The 17,501-nt window shown below is 41.4% G+C and overlaps 1 protein-coding gene across 6 annotated transcripts in view; it reads right to left on the bottom strand.

Moving 5' to 3' along the window:
- FBXL2 (F-box and leucine rich repeat protein 2) overlaps positions 1 to 17,501 on the bottom strand; it is a 134,919-nt gene that overhangs the window by 57,134 nt on the left and 60,284 nt on the right. For 5 of the 6 annotated variants that reach the window (XR_006701040.1, XM_045436710.1, XM_045436711.1 and 2 more), the window contains 3 exons: positions 14,083 to 14,137; positions 13,645 to 13,719; positions 7,782 to 7,876 (listed from right to left, as the gene is read on the bottom strand). Coding sequence is in view for 4 of the 6 variants with exons in the window: in XM_045436710.1 (XP_045292666.1) it covers positions 7,782 to 7,876; positions 13,645 to 13,719; positions 14,083 to 14,137 (225 nt within the window). In the remaining 2 variants the exon portion in view is untranslated. Of the gene's footprint in view, positions 1 to 7,781; positions 7,877 to 13,644; positions 13,720 to 14,082; positions 14,138 to 17,501 lie in introns of those variants that run through there. The other variant, XM_045436714.1, reaches the window with a different exon arrangement.

Raw genomic sequence — 17,501 nt, 5'->3', positions numbered from 1 at the left:
ATATTATATGTAGATTGAAAATGTGTAGCAATAATGGCATAAAGGCTGAGTGAGGAAAACTGGAATTGATATGTAATATAATTTGAGGCTACATTATAACAAGTCCAAGATGTACGCTATAAACTCCAAAACAACAATTAAATTACAAAATAACACATTACGGCTCTAATCCAAAAAAGGATAAAATATGGAACCATAACAAATTCTTAATCCAGAAAAAGGCAGACAAAGACGAAAGGGAAAGAAAAAAGTGTATGGGACAAATAGAAAACAAATAGCAAGAGAGTAGATATAAAACCAACCATATTATATCAATTATCACCTTAAATTTAAATAATCTAAATACCCAAATTAAAAAGCAGAGATTGTAATAATGGATCAAAAAAGCAACATCCAACCATACATTGCTTACAAGAAACTAACTTTAAATATAAAGATACAAATCAGTGAAAAGTAAAAGAATAGAAAAACACATGCCATGCCAACACTAATCAAAGAAATCTGGAGCGTCTATGATATCAGATGACATAGACCTCACAGCAAAAAATACTACCAGAAATAAAAGAAGGCCATGTGATAGTGATACGTGGTCAATCCATCATAAAGGCACAGCACCCTAAATGTTTATATACCTAATAACAGATCTTCAAAACACATGAAGAAATAAAGTGACAGAACTGCAAAGAGAAACAAATACAAAATTATAGGCAGAGATTTCAATGTAACTGTCGATCAAATAAGAAGTCAGCAAATCAGTAAAGATATAAAACACTTGACCATCACTCTCAATCAACTTGATCTAATTGATATTTATAGAACACTCCACCCCACAGCGGTTCAAGTTCATATGAACATTTACCAAGACAGACCATATTCTTGGCTACAAAATAAGTTTTAATAAAATTAAAAGGATTCAAGTCATACAAAGTATATTCACAGATCACAATTGAATTAAATTAGTAATCAATAATATAAAAATCTGGAAACACCCAAATATTTAGAAACTAATTAATACACTTCTCAATAACCCATGGTCAAAGGAGAAATCAAAAGAGAAACAGAATACAGTTTTAATGGAATGAAAATGCAAACAAAGAATTCAAACTTATGAAATGCTATTAAATCAGTACTTTGGGAGAAATTTATAGCACTAACTTTCCATTCTAGTAAAGGGAAATAGGTCTCAAGCGAATGACTTAAGCTTTCATGTTAAGAAACCAGAAAAAAGAAGATCAAATGAACCCAAAGTAAACAAAAGAAAAGAATAAAAGATCAGAATGTATATCAATAAGGCAGCAAAAAGGAAAACAATGAAAAAAATTTTAAAAAGCCAAAGGTGGTTTTTTGAGAATATCATTAAACTTAATAAACTTGTAGCCAGAATGATCAGGGGGGAAAAACACAAAAGGGAAAACATGTATCAGAGAAACCGACACATCTTCACTTTAAAATACGCTATTAATGTCAATAAAAAAGCCAAAGAATATGTAAATTGAAATAGGCAATGTACGGTCACTGTGCCTTTGATTCGACATCGCAACTACTTCCATATAGTAAAAAAAAAAAAAAAAAAAGAATTACCCAACATCAGGAATAAGGAGAGGAGGTATCACTGCAGATTTTACAAACAGTAAAATGATAATCAGAAGGTGGGGGTGCCTGGCTGGCTCAATCAGTAGAGCATGTGACTTTTGATCTCAGTGTTGTGAGTTTGAGCCCTATGTTAGGGGTAGGGTTTGCTTAAAAAAATAAAAATAAAATGATAATAAGATGGTATTATAAACAACTTTATGACCATAAATTTAACAACTTGGATGAAATAGACAAAATCTTTGAAAGATAAAAATTATACCAAAGGTTGCTCAAGAAGGAATAGAAAACATGAAGAGTTCTACATATACTAAATAAATAGAATTTGTAGTTAAAAACCTGAAAAAGAAACATGCAGGCCCAGATGGCCTCAGTGGTGAATTCTACCATACATTTAAGGAAACAAATAACAAAATTCTACATAAATTCTTCCAAAATCCTGAAGAGGAGGGAACACTTCTCAATTCATTCTATGAGGCCAGTATTACTTGATACCCAAATCAGACAAAAATATCCCAAGAAAAGAAAACCAAAGAACCGTATCCCTCATGAACATAGATGCAAACAAAGTTAACAAAATTTTAGCAAATAGAATACACCAATATGTAAATAATATAATACATGATGGCTCACAATGTTGTTTATCCAAGGGATGGAAGGTTGGTTTAACATTAAAAAATCAACCCATGTTTATAGCAGCACTATCAACAACAGCCAAAGTATGGAGAGAGCCCAAATGTCCATCAACAGATGAATGGATAAAGAAAATGTGGTGTGTGTACACACACACACACACACACACACACGCACACACACACACACACACACACACACACACACACACAAATGGAGTATTACTCGGCAACCAAAAAGAATGAAATCTTGCCATTTGCAACTATGTGGATGGAAGTGGACGGTATTATGCTAAGTGAAATTAGAGAAAGACAAAAATCATATGACTTCACTCATATGATAACTTTAAGAGACAAAACAGATGAATATCAGGGAAGGGAAACAAAAATAACAAAATCAGGGAGGGGGACAAAACATAAATATGGAGAACAAACAGAGGGTTACTGGAGGGGTTGTGGGAGGGCGGATGGGCTAAATGGGTAAGGGGCATTAAGGGATCTACTGCTGAAATCATTGTTTTACTATATGCTAACTAATTTGGATGTAAATTTTAAAAAATAAAAAATAAAATTAAAAATAAATACTAAAAAAAAAAATCAGCCAATGTAATTCACCATGCTAACTAAACAGGTAAAACCATACAATAATCTTACACAAAAAAAGGACTTGACAAAATCTAACACCCACACTCCACTGAAAAGAAAAACCCTCAGCCAACTAGAAATAGAGGAAAATTCCCCCAATTTGATGATCATCAGCAAAAAAATCTAGAACTAACACCATATTTGGATGCCTTCTCCCTAAGGTCATGAACTGGCTAGGATGTCTGTTTTCACTATTTCTATTCAACACTGTACTAGAGATTCTAGCCAGTGCAATAAGGCAAGAATAAGAAAAGGCACTGATTGGAAACAAAGAAGAAAAACTATCTTTGATGATAGGTGACATGACTCCTGTTTATGCAGAAAATCCAAAGTAACAAACAAAAAGCTATTAAAACGGAGTCTATTAAGGCTGAAGGACAATCAATGTACAAAAATCAATAGTATTTCTGTTTACTAACAATGAAGAATCAAAAATTGAAACAAAAAACACTACTTATAATAACATTTCATAACATTACAACACAGATAAATATGACAAAACGTGTATAATTGTCCTATGACAACTGTAAAACTGTAAAACATGCTGAAGGAAATTTTAACACACCTAACTATATGGAGAGATACACCATGTTCATGAGTTGGGAGACTCAATATTGTTAAGATGTCAGTTCTCCCAAAATTGATCTATGAATTCAGCATCATCCTAAATCATGATCCCAGCAAGATATTTTGTAGAAATTGACAAGCTGATTCTATAGTTTATATGAAAATGCAATCTAGAACAGCAAAACAATTTTGAAAAGAACAAAGTTGGAGGAAAAACACTATTTGATTTCAAACTTATAAAGCTGCAGTTAATCCAGACAGTGTGGTTTGGTATAAAGACAGACAAATAGATCAATGGAAAATGTAGAGAGTATAACAATAGTCCCACAGTTATTTGGACAACTGATTTTCAACAAAGGTGTCAAGGCAATGAAGTGGAGAAAGGGTGGTCATTTCAACATACGGTGTTAGAATAACCAAACATCATATGCCAAAAATGAATTTCAATTTATACCTCACACCATTTACAAAAATCAACTCAAAATGGATCATAGATCTCAACTACCAACTTTTAGAAACACAGGAGAAAATCTTTATGACCCTGGGTTAGGCAAAGATCTCATATATCATTGACAAAAATTGGTAAGTTGAATTTCATTAAAATGAAAAACTTCTCTTCAAAAACCAGTTAAGAGAATACAAAGATAAATCACAGACTGGAAGAAAACATTTACAAAATACAAATCTGATAAAGGACTTGTATTCAGAGTGTAACTCTCAAAATTCAATGGTAAGACAAAAAACAATCCAATGAACAAAAAGGGCAAAACCCCCACATTTGAACAGATATTTCAGCAAAGAAAATACGTGGATAGGGGCTCCTGAGTGGATCAGTCAATTCAGCATCTGACTCTTGATTTCGGTTCAGGTCATGATCCCAGGGTCATGGGATCGAGCCCTGTGTCTGGCTCCATGCTGAGTGTAGGGCCTGCTTAAGATTATCTCTCTCTGCCTCTGCCCCTCTCATCCACTCATGCACTCTCACTACCTCTCGAAAAAAGAAAAGAAAATATGTGGATAGCAAAAGTACATAAAAAAATACTCGGGGTGCCTGGGTGGCTCAGTCGGGTAAGTATCTGACTCTCGATTTTGGCTCAGGTCATGATCTCACAGTTCGTAAGTTTGAGCCCCGTGTCTGGCTCCACGCTGACAGTGTGGAGCCTGCTTGGGACTCTCTCTCTCCTTCTGCCCTTCTCCCACTCTCACATGTGCTTTCTCTCTCCCTCTTTCTCTCTCTTTCCCTCCCTCCTCCTTTGTCCCTCCCCTGCTCATGCTCTCTCTCTGTCAAAATAAAGAAATAAACTTAAAAAAAAAAGATGCTCAACAACATTAATCATTAGAAATACAAATTAAAACCACCATGAAATACCACTACACATATCTATCTATCAGAAAGGCTAAAATTAAAAAGACTGACCTACCAAATGTTGACAAGGTGGGGGAGGGACTGGAAGTACCACACACTTCTGGTGGGAATACAAAATGGCATAATCCTTTTGGGAAACAGTTTGAAAGGTTTAAAAAGATAAACACACACCCACCAAATGATCTAGCTAATCCTAGGTATTTACGCAAGAGAAATGAACATATATGACATACGAAGTCTTATACACAAATGTTCATAGCAGCTTTATATGTAATGGCTGCAAACTGGAAAGAACCCAAATGAGAAATTAATAGATGGTATTATATCCATTAAATGGATCACTATTCAGCAATAAAAAAGAATGAATTACTGATACATACGACCACACGTGTGGATCTCAAAACAATGATGTTGAGTGGAAGAGGCCAGGCAAAAAGGAGTACATACTGGATAATTAAACTTTTGAAAATTCAAACTAAGCTATGGCAACAGAAAGCAGATCGGTGGCTGCCTAGCAGTGGGACGGACACAGGGTAGGAGGGAGGGAGGGATTATAAAGGCACACGAGGAAACGTTCACGGGACATGCAATGTTCATTATTTTGATTACAGTGTTGGTCTTGTGGGTATATACATATGCCTAAAATGATCAAATCGTACCCTTCAAGTACATACAGTTTATTGTATCTCAATCACATCTCAATAAACCTGTTAAAAATCCCCAGGCCTTCATATATAATGATGGAGCAAGAGTTACAGAGAAGCATTCATGGAAGATTAGTACTGGGGTTTTAATCTATTTTGATTATTACCGTATCTCCATTCCCTAGATCAGTGCCTGGCGTAGTCGGGCTCAATAAACATTTGCAAACGAATAGCCTCCCTCCATCAAAAACAACACTACATATGTGGAACAGAGGAGATGCCAAGGCTAGCTCTAGGTCATTACAAGAAAAAACTGGAGGGGCGCCTGGGTGGCTCAGTCGGTTAAATGTCCGACTTCCACTCAGGTCATGATCTCATGGTTCGTGGGTTCGAGCCCTGCATCGGGCTCTGTGCTGACAGCTCAGAGCCTGAAGCCTGCTTCAGATTCTGTGTCTCCCTCTTTCTCTGCCCCTCCCCTGCTCATACTCTCTGTCTTTCAAAAATAAACAAATGTCAAAAAAAAATTTTTTAATGAAAAAAAAAACCCGGAGACATAACAAAATTCTTTCCGAGTCATAATTCTGGGATTATGCTTGTCAGGTTTTCTCACAGTAATCTGGTCTCACATATTAAAGATGTATGAGATATTAACATAGATTTTTACTATAAAAATTATGGTAAACCAATAATATTCTCAGTCTCACAGGATAGTTTTGCTAGTGTATATGGCTTTATTCTAATTGCCAAGGTAAGAATATATTTCTTTGATATTCCTTATCTATAATCCACATCTTCACATTTGTTTTTTTTAACGGAACCACTATTAAACTTATGTTCTCTACTACCAATTATCTTAGGACCTATTTGGTACATTGAAGCTTCATATTAAAATAGAACTAATCTATTCCATCAGTTTACAAAACTTTCTTTTTTTTAATTTGTTTTTTTTTTAACGTTTATTTATTTTTGAGACAGAGAGAGACAGAGCATGAACGGGGGAGGGGCAGAGAGAGAGGGAGACACAGAATCGGAAGCAGGCTCCAGGCTCTGAGCCATCAGCCCAGAGCCTGACGCGGGGCTCGAACTCACAGACCATGAGATCGTGACCTGAGCTGAAGTCGGACGCTTAACCGACTGAGCCACCCAGGCGCCCACAGAACTTTTGAAGTAGCAGAAAATTTGGCCTCATGACCTGAATTTCTTGATTTAATAAAAAAAAAAAAAAAAAAAAAAAACTTTGTTCCATAACATTTAAAGGGAGTATTATGGTCCTTAAAATATAGTATGAACGGGGGGCACCTGGGTGGCTCAGTCAGTTAAGCACCTGACTCTTGACTTTGGCTCAGGTCATGATTTCATCGTTCTTGAGATCAAGCCCCAAGTCGAGCCCTGTGCTGATGGTGTAGAGCTTGCTTGGGAGTCTCTCTCTCCCTTTCTCTCTGCCCCTCCCCCGCTTGTGCTGTCTCTCTCAAAATAAATACATAAACATTTAAAAACATGTTACGAGTCAATTTTCCTAGCAATGGTGCAGCAGATGTTTCAATGACAAATTACGCCATCTGTAATTTTACTGCACATTCTCACTGGCAGTTGTGACTGACGTACATGGGGGTGATGCTTAGGTCTACAAGAGACAAAGTCCATCCCAAGGTTCTAGGGGGCAGTGTGTATTCTAATGTAGCCAACCTCAAACAATAGTAGAGGCCACAAGGATAAAAACATAAAGGCTTTAATTATGTCTTGTCTCCAGAAAAGCACGTGTTCTTAACAGCGGATTGCTAACATTTCCAATAAATAATGGCTACCCGGTAAGAGGTGGGCAAGCATGTGTTTGGGTTAACTATCATAAAAAGACTGTGGTAATCACATCCTTTTAGGCGCATGCAAAATTCCAGGTTATGTGCAGGACGCTTCTGAAAGAATTATTTTGCCAAGTAGGAGAATACACAAAAAGGTGGTCACTTTCGTGAAGATGAAGCTAGCAAGAAGGGGAAGTGAAGAAGGGAACAGAGGCGAACCATCGTATCATCATGCACCAGGCCCTTCATGCGTGCTGTTTCGAGTGATGCCCGTGACACTGTCACGCAGGAACCACAGCTGCCTTCGCTTTGCAGAAGAGAGAGCAACACCCAGCGAGGTAAAATAATGCGTCCTCAGGCCGCATCCCTAACCCAGGCCGGAGGATTCCACACTTACGGTTCTTTTATTACTCTACACAAATTACCACAGAAACAACGTCACAGGAGAAGAGCACTTAATATGCTTGGTTTGTTCTTGCTGATGGCAAGTCGGCTACGAGCTGCCACGACAGAGTGAATCACTGTGGATCCAACTTACTTCAAGGAGGAGTCCCCAACACCGATGCAACCCCGCAGGCTGAGCTTCCTCAGGAACCCACCGCATCGCTTGGAGATATTTTCCACTACTCGACCCTTGAATCAAGAAAATCGGGAAAAACATCTTAATTTTCATGCTGCTTATCTAATGGCATAATAACCTGAAATTTAGAAACGGAATCGAATTTTCCCAGGCATAAAAGAAGCTATTTCGGAACATTCCTCCAACACCCCACCTTGTTCCTAGCGTATAAAGGAGCTGCAGGCATGGAGAAATAGTTTCAATTAAAGCATTAAATATTAAAAAAAAAAAAAAAATCCATGCACTATGTTTTGGAAGTTTTAGCCCCGGAGCTAGGCCTCCCCTTACAGGGCTCATGGGTACTCCACCGATGACAAGGCTTTGTGACGTCAGCTATGGGAACACTGGGTGCTGAGCAGGGGTCTACAACAACGTTGCTCCAAAAAAACCAAACTTTGTTGTAGCCGAACATTACGGCACTAGAAGTCTGAAGATGTATCATAAAAGCTCCCCCGCATTCTTCTTAGAAATCTCTATGTAAACACATTTCCTTTGAAAAAGGAACCCGGGCTGGCAGATACGTTAAAGGGGAAAAAAATGAACATCGGTTAACGCTTTCACTTTTTCAGGCACGATTTTAACACTTCCTTGTACGTATTACGACTCGTTTAATATTCACGACAACCTCACGGGCTACTACTCGACAATGGAGACCATGAAGAATGTGTCTGGAATACAGAAGATCCCTTAGGAATCTCTCTTAGCATTACCATGCCCTGTGATTCAGGCCAGTAAAAGACTACAGGTCAATCCAGGTGGAACGACCAATGACCCATACACCTCAGAAAGTACCATGGTAACGAACCATGGGGCCTGCACTTAGCTGGGGGGCCTGCTGGAGATAAAGGGAGCACAGAACGTGCAGTAGAAGAAAGTAGTTGTAAATACCGAGGATCACCATGTGACCAATTCCAGAAATGAAAACTGCTATTGTCATGAGTGTTTCTTCCTATTTTGTTATGAGTATGTGTGTGTGTGTGTGTGTGTGTGTGTGTGTAGAGATAATACTTTTTTTTTTTTTTAAGAGAGACAGTGCGAGTGGGGGAGGGGCAGAAGGAGAGGGGGAGAATCTTGAGCAGGCTCTGTGCCCAGCACGGAGCCTGACGTGGGGCTCAGTCCCCCAACAGTGAGATTGTGACCCGAGCTGAAAGTAAGACATTTAACTGACTGAGCCACCCAGGCGCCCCACGTTTGTTTTCTTTCCCCTCCTATTCCCTTATGTAAAATAAGATGTATTGGTATTTAACTGTTACTTCTGCATCACGGTATTTAAGGTACAGGGTATCAGGAAGAGTGAACATCACTCAGGACTTTCTCTCTTCCTCTGAGGAAGGAGTTGGTGTGTTTCCGTTGTAGGCTGGATACTTGTATCACATTAGGTGCAATTACAGTCTTCAGAGATTAAGTGCAGGTTGAGGAGACGCGTATGGGCGCCACATTGACAAGGGGTGAACCTGTGCTAACCCATCTTATGTGCCAACTTGACTGGGCCACGGGATGCCCAGGTCGCTGGCCAAACAGTATTCTGTGTATCTCTGTGAGGGCATTTCTGGATTAGATTAACATTTGGATCAGTGGAGGGAGTAAAGCAGATTGCCCTTCCTAGTGTGGGTGGACCTCATCCAATCAACTCAAGACCTGAATGGAATCAAAAAGGCTGAGTAAAAGGTAACTCCTCCTCCTGCCTGACTGCTGGAGCTGAGACACTGGTCTCTTCTGGCCTTGGGACTCGGGGGAAACCTCAGCTCTTCTTAGGTCTGGAAGCTGTCGGCTCTCAGACTGGAATTTCCCACATCAGCTCTGCTCATTCACAGGTCTTAAGACCCAGATTGGAGCTACACGTCAGCTCTCCTGGGCCTCCTGCTTCCCAACTGCCGACCTTGGGACTTCTCAGCCTCCATCATCGCCTGACCCGATTCCTTACACTAAATCTATGTATCTACATACACACACACACTAGTGGCTGTTTCTCTGGAGAATCCTAATGCAGACTGGATCTATTACCTTCATTTTGCAAATAAAGAAAGAAAATGTTTACATCGCCAAGGTTACACTTTAGTGAGTAGTAGTGTTAGGGTTCTAACACGTTTGTGTGATTCTAAAGGCCGTGTACTCTGCGTAAGTACTACCTCTACAAGGTAGAAAATACCGAAAAAAGGGCCATTGGGGTTTCTAAAAAAATACTATTATCCTTACTATATATAATAGCCATCTGGGCCCTGAACTGTAAGCACTAACAATTCACTAGATCTCATCAAACCACAGGATCACAGGAACAGGGCTCACATATGTTGTTACCTGGCTAACTGATGAATGGATAAAGATGTCGTATAGATAGATAGATAGATACAGATACATATACAATGGAATACACTCGGTGATGAAAAAGAATGAGATCTTGCCATCTGCAACAATGTAGATGGAACTAAAGTGTATTATCCTAAGCAAAATAAGTCAGGCAAAGAAAAATGAAATATGATTTTACTCATACGTGGAATTTAAGGAAAGAAACAGATGAAATAGGGGGAGGGAAGGAAAAATAAGATAAAAACAGGGAGGGGGAGACTCCTAAGTAGAGGACAAACTGAGGGTTGCTGGAGGGGTGGGGGTGGGGGATGGGCTAAACAGATGATGGGCATTAATGAGAGCACTTGTTGGGACGAGCGCTGGGTGTTGTAAGTAAGTGATGAATCACTAAATTCTACTCCTGAAACCAATACTACACTGTATGTTAACTAACTTGAATTTAAACAATAAAAAAATTTTTTTAAAAAAAGATGGAAATCTAAACTTCGGTATTGCTAGCAGCTTTATTTATGCTTTCTTAAGAGTTAACAAATCTCTGTCTTTAGAGGGAAAAACAGATTATGACTTGGAAGTCCAAGATAAATAAATATTTAAGTACAGAATAAGACAGCAAAAACCCCTCCATACCAATGTCGGCAATTGGAGCACACAACATGTTTTTCTCCATTTAAATTTAGTTACATTTATATGAGCTTTCTATTCTTCCTTTCTTTGGAGGAAAGGCTTTTGTACTGGAATAAAAAAAATTATATTCAGAATTTTCTACTCCGCTGTTTCCAACTAAGAGGAAAAAATGAGCAAATTCTTTCTGAATGCAAAAGTCAAGTCAATGGCTGTATGTTATCCATTTAGATAGTATGTTGTAGGCGTGGATTTTGGAATGAAGGGATTTAGAGAGAAACAAAGCCTAAATGGAGGGACCTTTGGAGTTGTAATTTTTAGATGAGCATGCCACTCGGTTATTCCTCACTTTTGGCTGGTAGAATCCAATGGCACAAAAATATCCAACTTTTAAAGGCATGGGAAATGCCTAAACATCAGGGAAACAACACTTATTCAGGAAAGAGTGATGCTGAAGGAAAGGCGCCGAAGCACACGTGCCTTCTGGGCACTCTAGTCTGCCTTTTCTCTAAAACATGACATCACGTAATCCATTGTGTTCAAGGTGACTACTGTCCTCTTACTAAGTGAATGGCCTTGGGTAAGTCACTCAAACATTTTGTGCCTCGGCTTCCTCAATGTGGTGTTTCTGAGGAGATTAAATGAACATAAATAAGTTGCTTAAATAGTGCCAGGCACACAGTAAGTACTATTAACCTATTAATCCAGAACCTTGGTACCTTCTCTGTCTTTCAACATATCCATAAATCGTCATTTTCGTCCCAAATAAATTTGAGATGATTGGCTTATCCATGGAATGCTTCCCAGAGTGAGTATCCAATGGGTCCTATTTACACAATACCGGGGGCCTCAACACTTGAATCCAATCTGGGTTCAAATTGCTAGCCCGCAAGGGTGACTAAATAGTGTTAGACTAGACTGAAACCCTGGTACCAACTGTTTCAAGTTTTCACAAGTAATGTTTTACATAACTGGTGAGCCGTAAGCTAGTCTCTCTTCAGCGGAAGTACGTACTCTTAAATATTTCTGCAATGTGTTTATAGAACGGCAGTCAGCCATCAGCTAAAATTCTGAAGTCAAATGATACATAAGGTAGCGCCACTCACTTGAAATAGCATTTTTAAAACTCTGGCCGTAAATGTTTGAAGTGTGCTTTCAAAAGGTTGTACGGTTTGGAAAAATCATCAAAGAACACTGAGGGGACAATAAGAACCAAGAGTAAGAATGCATAATTTGCAAATTGTAAAAAAAAAACAATGACTCTCCCTTGGCCAGCATAAATGACTGCAATTTTTGGAATCTAATGTGCTTCTCAACATCACTAAGTAAACACAATGAACAAAGATCTAGAGATTATCGGTCTGAAGGGGAATCACGTGTCAGCATGTTTGGGTGGGGCACTGTTGCAATCACTGCTATTAAGTCTGGAAAGAGCGCTAAAGAACCCCTAACCCCGGGGCCACAGTCCAAGCCAGCAAAGAGAGTTTGTCTTTCCAGGTGAGCGTGAAGCCCTGAGGCCTTCCAAGCTCAGAACAAGCGAGGAACCCACAGTGGGAAGCACTGTGCTCAGCCCCTCTGCCCCACTGGTCTGACACTGGGTTGGAGACTCTCCAGCTAATCCCCTGGAGAAGGAGGTGAAGGGGCCCCACACTGGCCATTAGCTCCCCGAGGTAACACCGGGTTAAGTAACTGGCACCGGGTTAAGTAACCGGGTTAAGGAAATTGTTTGGGCACAACTCACCGTCAAGCGTGATTATTTCCTTATCCGTTAAAAAAGACACAGAACGTACACTTTGGCAAAAACACTTCACGAAAATGCTATATGAGGAACCGAACCAAAATGCAATTCCACTGACTATACCTGAGTTGGCTACCCCAGAAGTGAACAAGGTTTTCCTAACATTGGGTAGATAAACTTCAGAATCTCAACACCCTAAAACAGCTCTCTAGACAATCCCTGTGTGCAATGCTCTTTATTACTTCTCTCTTGCTTTTTAGTTACAAATTGGTATTCAATACTAAAGTTGTTTGAAAATAAACTTTTCTCATTTGCTCAGGCTGATCACTCCTAGATGGAGATGTTCCCATATTTCTAGGTAAATACATGAGAATCCTACACTTAGAAAAGGCTTTAAGGATCATTTTGCTTCTTTACTTTACGGATAATAAAACTGAAGCGCTGAGATAGTCTGTGGCTTAAGTGGCTGAGCGGGAGCGATCGTCCAGGTCTCCAGCCTCACTCCTGGCCCCAATTCTTCTGCTATTCCTCCATTCTTGGTGCTGAATGAGAATTCTCGGTGGAGCTTTCAGATCAATAAATGTGTGTCAAGAGTCTCCTAAGATTAAAGCACGGAACCAGGTGTTAATGATGCAGGAATGGGGCTTTAAAAAGCTCGGTGATGGGGAACCTGGGTGGCTCAGGCGGTTGAGCGTCCGACTTCGGCTCAGGTCACGATCTCGCGGTCTGTGAGTTTGAGCCCTGCGTCGGGCGCTGTGCTGACAGCTCAGAGCCTGGAGCCTGCTTTGGATTCTGTGTCTCCCTCTCTCTCTGCCCCTCCCCTGCTCATGCTCTGTCTCTCTCTCTGTCTCAAAAATAAATTAAAACATTTAAAAAAAAATAAAAAGCTCAGTGATACCACTAAGGTTATAAACATGAACAAGGAGAAAAGTAGTCTATTACTGATACAGAACCCAAAACAAAATGCAAGTAGAATTTTGGTCCTCATGTATGCAGACACCTTCTTGGGTCTTTATATTAAATCTGACTAAATGCAGCAAAATTAAAAGGCAGGAAAGAGTGACCAGTTTACTCACCTTTTTAAAAAGTCCTATGGCTAAAATAAAGCTAACTTACCTCCACATCTGTCTGAAAGTTAAAAAGGTCTATTCTTTGCCAGTTGCTTCCATCCAGGGCTAAAATGTTCCAGGCCTGGGAGGCGGGAGGAAGAGGAGAGACAGGGGTGAGGGCAACTGTTAGAGGAAGTCTTGACTCAGCCTCTGTATTTTCAAACTTTTATTATCTTTTTTGAAAGATTTTATTTTTAAGTCCTCTCTACACCCAACGTGGGGCTCGAACTTACAACGCCAAGATCAGGCGTCCCATGATCTACCTACCGAGCCAGGCAGGCGCCCCTAAACTTTTATTCTTGATATACATTAAGTTGACAATCAAATATGGAATTATGTTAAATACAAAAGATGATATTAAAGTTAACTGCTTGCTTGAACTAAAACTCATTCTCATTCTAATAAAACTTGATATTTATTGATAAACATCTGGTTAATACTCTACCTTGGAAATCTGTGCACATCGGCACAAAGTTACTATATCCAAGAAGGAAAATATTCTAGGAAGAAAGGGGAAAAACAAAAAAATGAGACAGTATTAACGTTTTAGGATATTTACAACTTTAATAAAATCTCATGTGCCACCTGGATAGATCGTAAGTTTTTTCAAGATTCCTCAATTCACAATAGACAAGCTCACTACAATTCTACGTCACTTCTGTGAAATGTTAAATGTCCACACGTTCCAAAGCTGTTTTAAACGCACTACACAAATCCCCTTAAAACAGCACCAATTAAACTCGTATGCCCTTTGTTCCAAGGACACGGACACGGGACACTAGATCGTAACTTGTTCTATTAAAAAGCCAAATCTCGGGGCGCCTGGGTGGCGCAGTCGGTTAAGCGTCCGACTTCAGCCAGGTCACGATCTCGCGGTCCATGAGTTCGAGCCCCGCGTCGGGCTCTGGGCTGATGGCTCAGAGCCTGGAGCCTGTTTCTGATTCTGTGTCTCCCTCTCTCTCTGCCCCTCCCCCGTTCATGTTCTGTCTCTCTCTGTCCTAAAAATAAATAAACGTTGAAAAAAAATAAAATAAAAAGCCAAATCTCTAACCTCCCAGACACTAAGCCCAGGGAGAGCTAAATCCTTCTAATTTTCATGTCCCAAACCCCTCTTTTGGTGGCAGATGGACCCAACAGGCTCACATGCCCGAGCCTCAAATAACGCGGTCGAGCAACACTCCGTGCTAAACTCCGTTTGGTTTTGGCACGTTTGTTCGCCAAGGCAGAAGGATGGAGCCCGGTCACTGGCAAGTTGTACGGGAGACCGGTTTTTCCTGAGCAGAGGCCAAGAACCACAGGAGACGAGGAAGGTGGGAACAAGCAAGGCAGGCGAGGAAACGAAACCCTAGTTGACGCCAGCTGTGCCCTCGGAGGACGCGGCACCGCCAGTCAGCGTGGCAGGCGTCCGAGCGCGGTCCCCAGGCGGGCGGTGGAGGCAGCTGCCGGGGGCGGTCGGCGCTGCGCAGCGGCGGCTGCAAACAGGGAGCGGCTTTCTCGCGAGAAGAAAGGTGGGCGGGGCCGAGGTCGGGGACGGTAATAGGATCTCCGTTCGCATCGTTCCGGAAGGTACCCACGGCAGTCTGCGTCCGTGCGGCGCAAGGGGCGGGAGGGCGCTGGCCAACAGGCGCCTACAAAGCTCTTCGAGGCTCTGCAGAGGTGACAGTCGGTGGCGAGCCGAAAACCCGCGCGCTCAGGAAGGACCCGCGAGCCACCGCGGCACCGCAAGCGCCACGGCGCTAGTGAGGCCGCAGGCCCCGCTGTGGACAACGGAGGCGCCGAGCGGCTTCGGGTGAAAAGCAGAGGCTAGAAGCGCACGGGCCACGCCGACCTTACAAACCCCGGTGGGACTCCGTCTACAGGAAAATGCCGGTGGCTGAACACGCGCACTCACACGACGCCAAACACGCTTCAGCGTGTCCGCCAACACTCGCACGGCCTCCGTGGAAACACATCGCGCCCCACCCCCGGGCCCTGCCGCCTCAAGGCCCACGTCCTGTGCCAGACGACCCTCCTCCGACGGGCCACAGCCGATCACCAGTCCCCCAAAAGAACGAGGACCCCGCGGAGAAAAGCCCACGGTAGGGCGGAGCGCTCCACGCTGGGGCTGAGCTCTAAAGCGTGAGCCGAGGGGGAAAGAGGAGCTGCTAAGTCTCCCTTGAAACCCTTCAAGACCTGCCGCTTTGGAGACCACGTGCCGTCACCTCTTAGCAAGAACGGCTGTCCTGATGGTAATAAAAGTAGCTAACTCTGAGCGCGTGCTTGCCAGGTGCGAGCCGCAGTTTATGTTAGCCACTTCCCGGTCTCAACGCCGTCACGAGATGCTGTCGTGATCTGCTTCTTCCGACTCGGACGCGGAGCACAGAGAGGTCAGTGACTTGCCCAGGCCGCACAGACGGTAAGAGCAGAGCTAGGACGTAAACCCAGGTAGTCCGGCTTGAGAGCCCAAGCCTAGGGCCACTATCCACGCAGCCTCAGAGAGTTTACCAGAGCTGGTTTTCCTTCAGGATTGGACCGGATGCCGTTGCTTCAACTGAACAGCAGACGAAGCAATTGTGTTTCCACAGACAACTACGTATGGAAAACACGTATCTTCGAATGCTAGAATCACACTAACAGAAGCGAAATGCCCACACGTCCAGACACACGCGAGAACCAACAGCTGGAACGCAAGCTTACGTCTCTCATGCTTACTAGCAAATTTCGTGGTTACTGAATGAAAAAGTAGACCGCCTGTAGTATTTACATTATTTCCCCTTTCCCCATGACCCCACGAAACCATGTAGTTGAATTTGCACAAGTTAAATAGGCAAGATGGGACTCCAAACTGCCAAAGCGCAGCCTAAGCCAAATTCCTGAATCATGTTTTGGTGAATAAAATAAATGCCCTGAATGGCAGCGCCGGGGACACTGGCAATAGAAACGGAGCTCGCTAGAGGAGTTAGAGTCCTGGGAAGTTGAGTTCTGCACTTTGCAAGGCAATCTTTTTTTTTTTCCTGGATATTGCTTCCTACCTCGAATGTTATCATTTCACCCTTCATTAAGAAAGCATTGCGATGGCAACTTGGTCATAAGCGAATATATAGAAGGGTATCCAGGAGTGGTTGTACTTCTGGGCTTTGTAAGACTCTTCGACTTATGAAGTTTTCTAAGTCTTGGTGTCTGTTAACGTAAGTCCTTCAACTTGGTTCTTCATCAAGATTACGTTGGCTATTGATGCTTAGAATTTCCGCTTACATTTTAGAATTGGCACGTCAATTTTCACAAGAAAACTTTATGAAGTTTTTATTGGGATTACATCGCATTTATAGAAACTTTGGGGAGAAGGAGATCTTCACAATATTAAGTCTTCCAATTCAGAAACATGATATATTCCCTTATTTATTTAGGACATCTTTAATTTCTCAGAGTAATTTTTGTAGTTTTCCACATAGATTTTGTTCATCTTTAGATTCTACCTGCCGCCCCCCAGTTATTTGATATGTTACTATTAAAATGAAATTTTTTAATGTCATTTTTTTTTTTTAAGTAGGCTTCATGCCCAGCATGGAGCCCAACGTGGACCTTAAATCTATGACCCTGAGATCAAGCCCTAAGCTGAGACCAAGAGTCCAATGCTTAACCAACTGAGACACCCACATATTTTTTTTAGGTAAGCTTTATGCCCAACATGGGGCTTGAACTCATGAACCTGAGATCAAGAGTCACATGCTCTACCGAATGAGCCAACCAAACGCCTCTTCAATGTCATTTTCTAATCATTGCGAGTATACATAATCTCCATACATTTACCTTGTATCCACCAACACTTCCAAATTCATTAATATATGCTCTTCTCTAGTGTCAATAATGGTAATGAAAGACATC

The sequence above is a fragment of the Leopardus geoffroyi genome, chromosome C2, assembly GCF_018350155.1.
Source record: "Leopardus geoffroyi isolate Oge1 chromosome C2, O.geoffroyi_Oge1_pat1.0, whole genome shotgun sequence".
Lineage (NCBI taxonomy): Eukaryota > Metazoa > Chordata > Mammalia > Carnivora > Felidae > Leopardus > Leopardus geoffroyi.
The sequence above is the reverse complement of the archived record's forward strand: the minus strand, read 5'-3'. Positions and strand labels throughout refer to the sequence as shown.